The following is a 14197-nucleotide window of genomic DNA, read 5'->3' as shown; positions in this document are numbered from 1 at the left end:
ATATCATGCAGTTGAACACCCACCCAGAATTAATTTATTTTAACAAATGCATCTTGTGCTTGAGGCCATATATTTTCATGTGACACGTAAAGACTCCCGCTATCTAAATGTTGGCCCCATGCATCTGCTGTCCTTAGCCCACTTACTGGGTTTGCTTCCCAGAACTGGAAGCTTCAGTGCTGGCATCAGAACTCGTGGTTCACAACAGTGTTACAAGAGCACCGTCCAGTTTCAGCAGAATTTGCCACTGTCCCCTTATTCTGCAAGAACTGATGAGAATGTCAAGCCTGGAGTCTACTTGCTTGGGGGAGTAGGACCAAGATCCAGTAACTGTCAAATCAGTCCACGTTTGCATCCCTGTCTAGAGAGGAAGGGGCACCAGTCTTCCTCTCTCGCCCGCACATAACCTCTCTTCTGATACTTGACATACTGTGGGCTTTCCACCTAGATGTCCACTGCAAAACAGCCATGCTTACCTGCTTCCCACGTTGATGAAAATTGGCAGGCTTTTTATTTACATGTAAGTTATCATAGTGCATCCATGGCTTAGAGAAAATACAAGGTCAAGGTTTCAAATAATTCATAGACATCCGTCTTACTTCTTTTTTCCTGCTTTCTAAAAGCCCTTACTGATTTTATGCAGACTGTGGAGTTGGAAGACTGTGCCGATTTCCCTTAGTCTAGAGTTTCAGTCTACAGTTAAGTGGACACATAATTGCTGTCATTTTAGAGGGACAGGCTTTTCTTCCTCATTGTATTGTATCTCTGGTATTTTGCTCATCCCTCCTGTTTGCTAGTTATTCCTTTAGCAAGCCACCGCCGTGAGAAGGAAAGATTGTTTGCCACGCCGGGCCAGGCCAGCTTTTTGCCTCCCCGTCAACACAGTATTCATAATCAGAGTAATAATGACCTCTCTCAGGGTCCTGCCTCAGAAATCATCCTTCCTTTCATAACCCAAGAATAGTTTTTTTCTCCCAGCAGGCATTAGGCATCCATCTTAAACTTATCCCGCCTTATTAGAATCATCTCGTTCCTGGGCTGTCTCCCCCACTGCCATGTTAGCACTGTGAGAGAGGATGCCTTCTCAGTGTGGTCTGTGACTGGGACAATCTCTGGCACCTAGACGACACGCTACGATTCAATGACTTGAATGAATAAAGCCAGCCTGCAGCCCCAGAAGGGAATACCTTATCCTGTTTATCCAACTTAAAAAGTAGAGTCCAGGAATTATCAGCATGGGTTGGACCCATGCTGAAAATCAGTGAGTTAGTAAAAATTGCTTCATGTTATGTAAGATGTTACATATATTTGACAAATGCTTGAAAGAGTCATTTTCTGATTTTTTATATTTACATTTTATTTTTTATTCTGTAAATGAGGTTTGATTTTAGAAACTTGTTTTATAATATAAAGTATAAACTCTCTTTTCCATGCCATTAAAGCATTCTGTTTCAGAACATAACTTTGAACATGAGCCAGACCTACACAAAAATACATATTGAAGGCATGCTTTTATACTTTTATTTTTTAAAGTCTACAGCACCCTTTAAAAGGAACATTTGGGCATGGCTGTGCTTATTCTAAAGAGTCTTTTCTAAAGCTTACAATTATTACGAAGTTCACATTTTCCAGTATTTTCCAGTTTTATCTGTCTTGTTTAGCACACCTCAAAGCACTTAGATAGCCTTTGCTTTTAATGCTAATGTTATCTTGTGCAGCCTACCTTAACAGCATATTTTTTTACTGATTGAAATTTCAAATCTATGTTGAAGAATTGAATTTAATAATATGAATTTGTTAACTAAGATGAAAGAACACTAAAAAGTGTTTAACATATTACATAAATTTATGGAAGCATTTTAAACTTAACATCTGGTCAGATATCATATCAGCCTAGCCCTGTTTGTTGTGGTTGAAGAAGATTGTTTTTAGGTGATGACTCAAAGCAGAAACATTTATTTTTAGACCTCTTAACTTCCTCTCCCTCTTCCTATTCCCAGCTTTCCGAATTCAGGTGCACAGAATATGGAGACTCCAGAGACTCCAACCTTATAGCCAATAGGAAAGAATCCCTCTTTTCCTGTTTTGTTTTGTTTTTTTAAGACTTTATTTATTTATTTGACAGAGAGAGAGAGAGATCGCAAGTAGGCAGAGATGCAGGCAGCGGGGAGTGGGAAGCAGGCTCCCCACTGAGCCCGATGTGGGCCTTGATCCCAGGACCCTGAGATCGTGCCCTGAGCCAAAGACAGAGGCTTAACCCCCTGAGCCACCCAGGCACCCACTTTCCCCGTTTTTTGAAAATAATACATACTTTTGTAACTATATGTTCCAGAAATGTAACAGTGGAGCCTGAAGCTGTAGCTTTACTTTTGAGAATAAAACTAAAAAGATGAAATACAGGGAGTTTTCTCAGTGTAATGAAACAAAATTATCCTCAAAATAAATGGCAGTTATGGAAAGCAATTTTTGCTGTCATGGATAGAAGTTAGAGAACACAAAATCAGTGTTTGACATACATTAACTCACAGTGTTTTAAATAAAAAGAAGCTAAAGTGCATTATACAGTACCTGTTCCTAAGGATGATTGCAGTTTCTTGTTATTAAGTCCTGCAAAATACATTACATACTTAGCAGGCAGAACTATGAAAACCAGAGATGAAAAAAAGACATAATAGGTCAAATTTTAAAGTTTTTCTTTTTAGGCCCAGGGGGTGCAGCGCCATTTTGCATTATTTAATCAGCTCAGTCTCTTATGCAGCTGTTCCATCCCAAGTTCATATTCACAGGCATGCAAAAGAAAATAAACCTTTGATAATTGAAGCAATAATGAAGATTAAAAGTCCCCAAACCTCTGCAGTTTACCTCATTCATCTGAAAACTTCTAGTGGGAAAAGCATGCATTGAGAATCAAAATTTCTTCCTCAGTCCATGATTGCCACTTAATAGCTCTGTCTCCTGAGTGAGTCACTTAATTTTTCTGAGCTTCTCTTTCTTCATTTGCTTTATGTAAATCACAGGTTGTGCCGAGGGTGAATACATTCTAAAGAGGCTTCCTATGCTATGAAGTGTTTTGCAAGTGTTGGGTAGATCCTGTTATAATTCCCATTTTGCAGATGAGGAAGGGCTGAGAGAGACTGCTGACAAGTCTGTTGAAGGTCACATGATTGGCAAATAAAGATCTAGTTTTAAGGCGCCTGGGTGGCTCAGTTGTTAAGCATCTGCTTTTGGCTCAGGTCATGATCCCAGGATTCTTGGATCAGGCCCTGCCTCAGGCTCCCTGCTTGGGGGCTCCCTGATCTGCAGGAAGCCTGCTTCTCCCCTCCCTCCCCCTGCTTGTGTTCTCTCTCTCTATGTCACTCTCTGTCAAATAAACAAATAAAATCTTTTAAATAAGAGAGAAATCTATTTTTAAGAACCTGTGTCTATAACATTGATATTTTTCAGCATCAGTACTATGGACATTTTAGGGCTGATATTCTTTCTTGTGGGGAGGCTGTCATGGGCAGCATCATATGTCTAACAAAACCCCTGGCCTCTGCCTCCTGGATGCCAAGAGCATCTCCCAATTTATGATAACCAGAAATGTCCACAGGCGCTGCCACATGTCCCCTGGCAGGCAAAATCACCTCAAGTTGAGAGCCACTGGTCTGTGATTCCAGAGCTGAAGTTATTAACCACTTGGATGATGACATTTATCAGTATTACCATTATTCTGAGTGGTTCCTGATCGGAATACTCCATGACATAGCAATTTTCCAAATTAAAAAAAAAAAAAAAAGGAGATACCTGATTTTCATCCATGGTTTCCCTATTTCTGAATATGAACAGTGGCATTGTCTTCTCTGGAAGGTCCCCGTGAGCCGTTCCTACAGAGGCAGAGACACGGTCTATAGTGAGCCAGAAGTCACACTGAGCGACCTTCCCCTCTAATTCTGTGGCCATCCCCTCAGGGGCCCCACTGTTGTCTCTTGAACTGCCGCTTCTCATCTGGTAGATGCATGGACCCCTGATATCACCGAAAAGGCACAAGAGAGAAACCCATGTATTTTCATACCCATGATCTCATTTAATCTTCACAGTAAGCCCTTGAAGTTTGTGTCTATTGTCTGCATTTACATTTTGTTTAGAAATCTTAATAACCTCTCTTCCTGGCCTGCTCCTTCAACTTTGGTGTCCTCATTGCAGAACCTGATAGAGAAAACTCAGCAGGAAGTTGATATGGAAACTCAGCAGGTGCCTTTCTCACCAGCACTGGATGAAGAGTAACATCCTTCTGAATTACTCAACATAAAGCAGATGCTTTCTGCCCTGCATGACTCTTCTTTTTCCTTTCCCCTTAACAAGGATCATTAAATACATGCCTCCTTTGACTACATTTTGGGGACTTAAGAACCAACTGTCCAAGAGCTGAATGTGTTTATTTCTGTTGCTCACTCTTCCCTCCACCTAGCAAGGCCAAGCATGAGCTTGCCAGGCCTCCCACACTCCCCCATCTTTGTCGCTAATCTGCAGTCTGCTCTCTTCCTGATACTGGCACACTTCCCAATTTATTATCACGCTGAATGAAAACATTCTAAACTTTTATGCTTAGCTTTATTGTTTGTTTCTCTGTGGGTTAAAACTGTTGGGAAAATAGATGCATTTGATCTGGGCCTCATTCAATTTGTAAGTAGACTTGCCTGGATTTTTTTTACACACTAAGTTTTAAGATCAGTTGCTACTGACAAGCACAATAAATATAATTGAATGTGATGAAAAGCATTGGCATGACTGAGGAGAGGCTAGCCTTGAGGAACTGGACTTCCCCGGGAATCTTCAGGACTCAAAATTCTGCTCAAGGAAGGGCCAAAACAGCCACTGGGACCAGTGATTCTTTGAAGAAGACTGGATCACTTCACAGCAGTGCAATCCGAGTGTCAATTAAACTTTTATTTATTGTTTTCTTTAAAGTGCATGTGAATGATGTTAGTTACTCCGTGGTTCATTAAAAAAGGAGTAATTGGCTCCCGCTGTAAATTGGCAATGTCTGGCCCCGTGAAGAGTCATTTTTCTTTCTTAGATCAGCTTGCATCCTTATTGACCGGATTTACCGGATTCTGATTTGATGTGCACGTAGCCATTTCATCGTGTTGTGTAAGTAAAGCATCATGGGTTTTTTTGCTTCTCCAGGTGGCCTTTTTGAAGATGTAACTGTTGGAGCTGAGGCCTCCTCTCCCCGCAGACAACTCTCTGGCCAGAGCATGCCGGAGGCCCGTGTTCTGCACGGTGGGCCACCATCACAGACACAGGAACCAGAGCTCCAGAGTCAGTGTGTGGCATTGAAGTTGTGAGTTGACCTGTTGGCATATAGTCTCTAAGAGAAGAGTTCACTTCAAATGTTACTAGAAGTAAGGTGGCAAAGAATGTTCCAGTAGCAGAGAAGTTATGACTCTGTTTCCCACAGAGAGGAATATTCAGGTATGTGCTATGTCCGCAGCACCCGGAAGGATGTTCACTTGTGGAATCCCATCTGTCCTTTGGGGGCTGCAGTGGGGACTCCGCTGGTGGAACCGAATGTTAACTGCTATATATCTAAGCAGAGAGACTTATAAACATCCCATTCAGTTTGTGGAAGACAAATATTTAGAAAGAAAAATACAGAATTTTGTATACCTGATTCAGAAGGGATGCTCCGTGAATAAATGTGTGTTGAATGAATGATTTTCAAATTAAAGGTTTTCCTGTGTGTGCAAACCTGCACGTGTTCCTTTTGTTCTTTATTCCCTTTACCAAATACTGTGGCTTGTCGACAAATGGACCTCACCAGCCTCTTGGTACAGAAGTGTCTTAATCCTTGTGTGCCGAAGCAGGTGGAGAGGAAACTCTGGAAGGAGAAGGACAGAGCTACAGGGAATCCAACAGAGCATGCGTGAGCTGCTGATTTCACAGAGAAGGTTCTGTCCTTGCCTGCTGTCACCGGCTCCGGGTAAAGCTGGGATGGGGGCGGAGCTGGGCAGATCTCCTTTCCCACTCTGCAGTCAGGAGGAGGGGTTGCATCTACATCCAGCCTACGGGGGTTCATCCGAGCCTGCAGACCACCACCACACTCTCCCCCCAAACACACAGGGTTTAACCTCCCCTAATTTCCTAATACTCAAAATACCAGTGTCCCTCAGCCTTGTGCTTTGGGGAATTTTTTGTTTCACCAAGACACTTGCCTCCCAGCCGCACAGCATGGTGGGGCTCTCCTAATCTGTCACTGGCAGACGGGCAGAGGCATAAAACCCATCTGTTTGACCTGCAGAGCCCCTTTATTAAGCACAGTCGGAAACATGGAAGATCTCAGTGATCTATCTAAGACACACGGCCAGAGACAAGAATTAGTTTGGCTTCTCGTAAGCTACTAAGCTCCCAAACTCAAAGCTGGTTTTTCGTGCTTCAGATTTCTCCTTGTCTGTATAGAGCAGGATTTTTCAACATTGCCATTTACCTCTGGGGCTACGTGATTATTGTGGGAGACTGTCCTGTCCTGTGGGAAGGAAAGATCTTTTTCCCTATACCCTCCTAGGTTCAATGGCTGCACCTTGCAAATAAACTGATAAAAAACAGATTAACAAGAAAAAAAAAACAATTTAATTACATACCTCCACATGGGAGTTTCACAAAGGAATGAGACTCAAGGAGGTGGTCAGATAATTGAGGTTTATATACCATCTTAGGCTAAACAAAGAAGGAAAAGAGTTTTGGGCTTCTTGGCAGGGGAGGCAAATTATAGGAAGGTGAGGGAAGGAAATGTATGGTAATAGGGTTGTCTTGTTATGCAGATAAGTTTCTCAGATGATAAGAGTTGTCTCCCAGAGTAGCTCTCTTCCGGGTACAGACATGTCCTTACAAATGGAAATTTCCTTTATAAATGTAAATTTCATTTGCAAAAGAGGAAATTTATACTTTATTTTTAGGCAATTACATGGAGGTAAAGAACTTTTTCTGCTTCTGCTGGCTCTCTATTGTCTTTAGCTCAAAATAATCCTTGTGTCCCAGGGGTGGATGTTGGGGTGACAAAGTCCAGCTGGTATACCCTTCAGGGCACAAAAGGATATTTATTTAGTAGCATGACTGGCCTCTACCCACCAGATTCCAGTTGCCCCCTACCCAGTTGTAACAACTAAAAACATCAGCAGACATTGCCCTGGTGTCCAAAATCGACCCCAGTTGAGACCCATTGCCTTAGAGAATGAAACAAGATTTGGTTGATAGGGGAAGACTGTACTCTAAGATGGCCGACCAAACCAGCAAGGGAATTCCAGTCCCTGTCTCAAAGCCCTTCTGGGTTCTTCTTTCCTACTCTGTTTCCCACGCACACCAAAAGTACCAAGTATGTGGAGGTAGAAGGGTATAAATCCCCCTCCCTGCTTGCGCTCGGGGTTCAGACCTTTGGAGAACAACCTCATCTGAGCCCACCGGTGTTAAATAAACCTCTGATCCTCCAAAGTCTCTGAGTGCCGCTTGGTTCTTCCACCAGGATCCAGTCCCAGTTCTGCAACATTTGGTTCCCTAACTGGGAAACCCAACCTCGCTGGTTCATTGTTGCCACCGGTTTGGAGCAATGGTGGAACAGGGACTATAAGGGAAAAGGCACGCCCTGCCTGATTTTCGGCAGTCTTCTGCTGGGTCGCCTCAGGCCGGGTAGCCCCACTGTTCCCACCCGGACTCAAAGGAGACTTGACAGGTGAGGACCTGGTCCCGACATCAGATTCCAGTAAGACCTGGGGCCCCAGGACCCAGTCAGGCCCACCCCTGATGGTGGATGGGGAGACTGATCACCTCTCAGAGACCTCTTAGAGGTCTCACAGGTAGGGCCTCCTGGCGGGGGAGATCCTTCAGGTCAGACACGCCCCCCGCCATAAGGGGGGACAGGAAGGAATTTCCAGAAGGAATTCCACAGGTCAGGGCCTCCTGGAGGGGAGGAACTGTAATAACTTTGGTGTGAATGTGCGAGTAAATGTATAGTTTTACCTGGCTTGTCGGGCAGACTGATTCTGTGGCTCCACAGGTGAGCACCCTTAGGGTCCCCAGACACCTACGGAGTGCGAGTGGCCCTAACTTTCTTCCGTGGTGACCTCATAGGGTCTAAGGCAAGCCCCTTCGGGATGCCAGTCTAGGATTCATACGGACTCGCTAAGGCTAAGAGTCACCCAGGTGTCCTCTGGGATGATGGACGGGGGGCATCTGACTGGTCTCTCCTTTGGAGGGACACCCACCTTTCGTTTGTCTTCATTCCAGTGACACAGGGAGGGAACACACGCAGTGGCCAAGGGAGCCTCCCTGCCCATCACGGTGGAGGCTCTTCAAAACCTACAGTCTTAGACTGTATGCTCAAAATTTTAAGAAGTGAATTCTCAGGAGACTATGGGATCAAAACATCTGGAAAATTAGGCACATTATGTGAACTGGAATGGGCCACCTTTGGGGTCAACTGGCCCTCTGAGGAGCCCTAGGACCTACTCACTGTCCACATCATTTACAAAATTATGGTCGGAACTCCCAGACACCCTGACCAATTCCCATATATTGATTCTTGGCTTCAGATAGCCCAAACTCTCTGCCCCCATGGGTCCAATTCTGTGCTAATAGGAAGGACCAAAGTAGGACATTTGTAACCCAAGTAAAAGAGCCCAAAGTCTGTAAGGAAGCAAAGCCTATCAGGGCGACCCTGGATCAGGATGTGGAAGCAATGTGGAAGAGCTCTGGACAAGGATGAACCCATCAGAAAGTGTGGGGACCACAGTCCCCCTCTGACCTGGGGCCTAAAGCTGAGCTTCAGGAAGTCAGTGCTCCTGTTTCTTGTAAGTGGCTTGTGTGGGGAGATACCCGATTTAGCAGCTCTGATAGCCCACAGGAAGCTTGATCCAGACAGTAAAATAACAGGAGCTCTCATACTTACCTTGAAGAGAAAGTGGGAGGGGCGCCTGGGTGGCTCCGTGGGTTAAAGCGTCTGCCTTCCACTCAAGTCAGGACCCCTGGTATCCTTCAGGATGGGGACTTTAAGGAATATTCCCCAGCAGCTGCCAAACCTCCTTTGTTTCAGGGAAATTCCCTGTCTTCTCTGGCCCAGTATAGATTGTCTATCCCTGCCTTTGTTGGCGGGAAAACATGGCGCCTGCTCCTCTGGAGCTGATGATCGTCTGAACCGGGAACCCCTTCTCTGTCCTCTGGCAGCACTTTGTCTCTCCTGCCTCCCCATCCCCCCTTTTCCTGTTTCCACACCACCTTGGGTTACGGCCTGCATTACTGGCTTCTAGACCATCCTCAGTGCCTCAGGTACCACTGTCAAGGAGCAAGAAGAGCACCCCAGGACCTAACACCACCCGCTCCAGATTTCCCCACGTGTCTCAGGTGAAAATTAGCCATGGGGAAGATCCTGGTGGAACATATTTCAGCATTTAAACTAAGTTTGTTGGTTTAGTTCAGACAGATGTGTCTTTTAAGTTATCAGTGGTAAACGTGAAACTTTTATTCTGTCAAGGTTTACTGAAGGTCAAATAAGCTCATTATCTCTGTTGAAATTTGTTAGCAAAGGGATGACTACACTGATGGTTAATTGTCTCAAAGTTTTCATGGTTAATTGTTAATATAACTTTCAAAGTCTTTGGTAACCTAAAACTTTTAAAGTTTTGAATGGATTACAAATGGAATTAAATTGTGGACATCTAGGTCTTTTTCAAATGGAATAAAATGCTAAAGCATTGATTACTGGACATAGGTTTGTGCCTTTGACTTCCTGCTGCAAAGAAACTAAAAATATTTAAATCTGTTGGTAAGCATGTTTTGTGCTTAACTGATTCATAAATTTGCCATCTAAAGAATTCTGTTGTAACAGTTCACAAATGGCTAATACTTAGCCATCACTAGATGTTAAGGTGTTTCTAAGAGTACAAAATTCTGCTAACTGTAAGTATGACTGATGGAAATAAGGGAAACAACTCTACGTGGAAACGTAGGAGATATGTAAGAAAGATATAAGGAATGGGAATGCATTTTATTGAAGGAGAAGAAGGTAATTTTGTCCTAAATGAGATGGTTGTTTGGAAGGAAATGGCTTGGGACAAAACCTAAATGCAAAGGAAATTTGTAGAAGGTTTGTGAAGGGAAATCTTGAGAAAAAGAATTTTGAGTGTGGTCATGATGGACTAAGATTGAAATGAAAAAAAAAAAAAAACAAAAAACAAAAAGACACTGGTATAGAAAGCTGGTTTTCTCTGTTTAAAAAAGGACAAAGTTTTCTTGGGTTAATTGATCTGCTGTTAAGAAGAAAACATAAACAGTTGTTTCTGTTAGGTCCCTGGTCAAAGGAGCAAGACTGATACAAAGCAAAGGTCAAGCCAAGCTTTATTTCACGCCAAGCATCGAGAATCAAACCAACTGTTTGGGGACACCTCTTACAGAGAGAGCAAGCGACTCCCAGCCTCACAGACTTTGGCTGAATAGGCCCTTACAGTTTCCTCTTTGCCTGTCCAGAAAAAAACATATTCCACATTTTGCCTATATCAGGTGTTTAACATCCCTAATTATATTTAGGCATGTGCATTAAAACTTCTAAGATTTTAGCAAATGTTGACAAGATTTAAATTGTAAATGAAATCTCTTTAACTCATTAGACTTTTCCTTGGTATGCTAAGATACTCAGGAAGTACTGCTAAACAAATGATAAACCTTGGGTTACATTTGGGTAAATGCTGTAACGATTCTAGAGGATCTATACATTTCCTAAAGTTTTAATGTTTTGATAAGATCATCACTTGAAATTTAGTTACTGAAGTGTTATATGTCACAGAAATAACCTAATTTCCTTGCCAGCTAAATTGTAAACTCTCATCTCATCAGCTCTTTAACCATATCTATTCTGAGTTTTTTTATTTATAATTGTTTTAATTCCCTTGTAAAATGAGTTTCACCTTAAAGGAGATTCATAAAAAGGACTTTCAGGACAATACAGGTATTCAATATCTGTAAGATCAGAACTGAAATGAGTAAGAATTTCCAGAACTAACTAAAGCTACATTCAAACTAAACCAGAATTAGTAACATGGGACTAAATGAACTAAAAGATTATACTGTTATGGGGGCACCTGGGAGGCTTAGTGGGTTAGAGCCTCTGCCTTCGGCTTTGGTCATGATCCCAGGGTCCTAGGATCAAGCCCCGAATTGGGCTCTCTGCTCAGCAGGGAGCCTGCTTCACCCCCTCTCTCTGCCTGCCTCTCTGCCTACTTGTGATCTCTGTCTGTCAAATAAATAAAATCGTAAAAAAAAAAGATTATAGTGTTATGTCTCTTATTTTAGACATTGCTCGTTCTCTAATGTTTGCTCTTCCAGATTAAGAAAAATTTTACTTAAATTATCTGTGACTTAGAGAAATATAAAAATATTCATTCGTAAACAAATCAAAGCATTCAACTTTTCTCTCTATCTGAACCCTCTGAAACTCAAATAGTCTCAGTAAGTATTCTTCCATGGCAATCAGTCGTTTGCGTAAAAATCTGTTCTCCTTGTAACAGGACACCATTGGAAACATTGGTTACTTTACTAAGGCTTTGACTGGAATATCATATTTGAGAAAGACATGCAGAGACTCAGATATGACCAGACAGCTTTAAGGAACTAAAAAAAAACTTTATGAAACCTGGAGCCATAAAGCCCCTTGGAACTGTTGGCCTGGTACCTTGCTTACAGTGTTCCAAGCAGCCTCACCAGGTGAGTAAAGAATGGCACTTCCTGGCAGGTGTAGGAACCTCGGGATACTTTGGGGTCCTCAGGAAGAGGAATTCACCCAAATTGACAGGTATTGCAGGCATGTCTGATGGCAAGTACTTGGCTTGGCTTCTGGCCTGGAGAAACTACTCAAAGTTCAACCTAGAGATTCCTTATAAGGAGTTCCAGCAAAGCAGATTCTAAAAGATCTATATGATCACTCACTGTTCTTGCTGATCTTATGTAAGTAATTAGGCCAAATCTGTTTAAACTGGACTTCTTTTTCAAATAAATTGGTCCTAATTTGGCTATCTCTGGAAATGAGGGTTATTTTAGAGAGAAAAATTATGTTTCAGCAACACACCTTTGTGGATGTTAAGTTCTATATTTGATTGTCTTTAAATGTTTGTTGTCTACCTAAGCTGGACAACTAGAGGTAAACTTAAGAGAAATTCCCACAGTAACTCCTATATAGACAATCTTCTGCTGATTATTCTGTGGGGATAATAACAGAACCCCATGGGCACATAGTTATTGAAACAACTGGAGAATGGGATTGATTCCCTAACAATTGTATAACTTAACTCTCACCTTAACCAATTCTGTGGGGCTAGGATAATGAAATTGCCTAAAATCCAGAAGTATACCCCATCTGATAGGATTAACTATGGACTTGTGGAGATAATAGATGACCCCATTTTCTTTATGATTGGATTAGATGATGCATGTGGGACTTCCCCTATATCTTGACAAGTTTTCTCCCACTTGCCAGTGATCCCTTATAATTAGGATATTGTTAAGGCTGGATCACTCAAGAAAAGGGCTTCTTAATGGTTTCAACCCTTAGTCATATTTATCCTAGAAGCCACCTCTACTGAGGTACAATTACAAAATAAGGCTTTAGCTAAGCATACAACAGCCATCCTCGTAAAAGGAGCCTCAGAGCTCACTATGGGACAGTCACTGATGGTAATGACTTCACATCAGGTCCAGATTTGTCTTAGAAAGAAAAGGCCAGGGATGCCCGGGTGGCACAGCCAGTTGAGCGTCTGCCTTCGGCTCAGGTGATTTTGGGGTCCTGGGTTTGGGTCCTGCGTTGGGCTCCTTGCTTGGCTGGGAGACTGCTTCTCTCTCTGCCTCTGCCTGCCACTCTGCCTGCTTGTGTGCTTTCTCTTTCTGACAAATAAATAAATAAAATCTAAAAAAAAAAAAAAAAGAAAAAGAAAGAAACCAAAGGCCACTGAAGGATGATGGAGGCCATCTTATTAAATACCAGGCTACACTGATAGAGATGCCTGAAATAATACCTAAAACCTGTCAGACTTTAAAATCCAGCTACCCTTATGCCTGGACCTGAACATCGTACTTCTGTAGAGCATAACTGTTGGAGGCCATTGATATTGTTTATTCTAGTCAACGGGATTTAAAAGATTGCCGCAGCTATAATACCTCAAAAGCTCTATGGCAGGCCACACTCCGTAATAAGTAGGCTTAGAGGAGACCTCGAGTAGATTGGAAACTTAGTCCCAACGCCTCCAAGCCCTGGGAAACAAAGGTGCATCTCCTGAGAAGCTTTAGAAAGGACCCCTTCAAACCATGGTGGATAGGGCCCCACGCTGTTGTTCTAACTACCCCCACTGCCCTCAGGGTCTTAAGTGTCACTGAATGGGTCCACCGCTCTAGAGTAAAGAAGGCCCTCACCAGCTGGATGAATCACACCGTGGAAAGCCCAACAAGATCCTATGGACCTGCTCTGGCTCCACCTTCGATGAGACCCCACTGACTGATGGACATCTGTTCACCGTGGTCCCTGGCTATTGTCGACATGACACCGACACCTTCACCTCAGGAGTTGTACTTTACATTGCTCCCCCTTCTGGCTGGACTTTCTCCCAGAAACTTATTATTGTCATTGCTTATTGGGTAGCCTTAGGAACCTTAAGATGGATTGCTAAGTTCATAGAAAACATTATTACCAGGCGAGCCATTGCCCAAATACTAGTCTTGCAGGACCATGGTAATAGATAATGATGCCCTCTAAACTAGGTATTTAAAGGGGCATCGAAGGGGAGAGTGATAGGGAAAAACTGTACTCTAAGATGGCCGACCAAACCAGCAAGGGAATTCCAGTCCCTGTCTCAAAGCCCTTCTGGGTTCTTCTTTCCTACCCTTTTTCCCGCATGCACCAATAATACCAAGTATGCGGAAGTAGACATGTATAAATTCCCCTCCCTGCTTGTGCTCAGGGCTCAGACCTTTGGAGAACAACCTTGTCTGAGCCCACTGGTGTTAAATAAACCTCTGATCCTCCTAAGTCTCCAAGTGCCACTTGGTTCTTCTGCCAGGATCCAGTCCAGGTTCCACAACATGGTGACTACATATAGTTGTGTGTTGCCCCTGACACAGCCGTTACCAAATCTAGGTCTTTTTGTGGCATGTGGTCTGGCCTTAGTATACTGTTGGTTTCACA

The 14197-nt window shown here is 43.0% G+C and overlaps 1 protein-coding gene across 6 annotated transcripts in view; it reads left to right on the top strand.

Moving 5' to 3' along the window:
* UBE3D (ubiquitin protein ligase E3D) overlaps positions 1-5733 on the top strand; it is a 156478-nt gene extending 150745 nt beyond the window's left edge. For all 6 annotated transcript variants that reach the window (XM_032858005.1, XM_032858010.1, XM_032858006.1 and 3 more), the window contains one exon: positions 5170-5733. In XM_032858005.1, the coding sequence (XP_032713896.1) occupies positions 5170-5190 (21 nt within the window). In that variant the 3' untranslated portion in view covers positions 5191-5733. The remainder of the gene's footprint in view (positions 1-5169) is intronic.
* The last annotated feature ends 8464 nt before the right edge of the window (positions 5734-14197 follow it).

Source organism: Lontra canadensis, unplaced genomic scaffold (genome assembly GCF_010015895.1).
Source record: "Lontra canadensis isolate GAN:19392208 unplaced genomic scaffold, GSC_riverotter_1.0 scaffold14, whole genome shotgun sequence".
NCBI lineage: Eukaryota > Metazoa > Chordata > Mammalia > Carnivora > Mustelidae > Lontra > Lontra canadensis.
The sequence above is the reverse complement of the archived record's forward strand: the minus strand, read 5'-3'. Positions and strand labels throughout refer to the sequence as shown.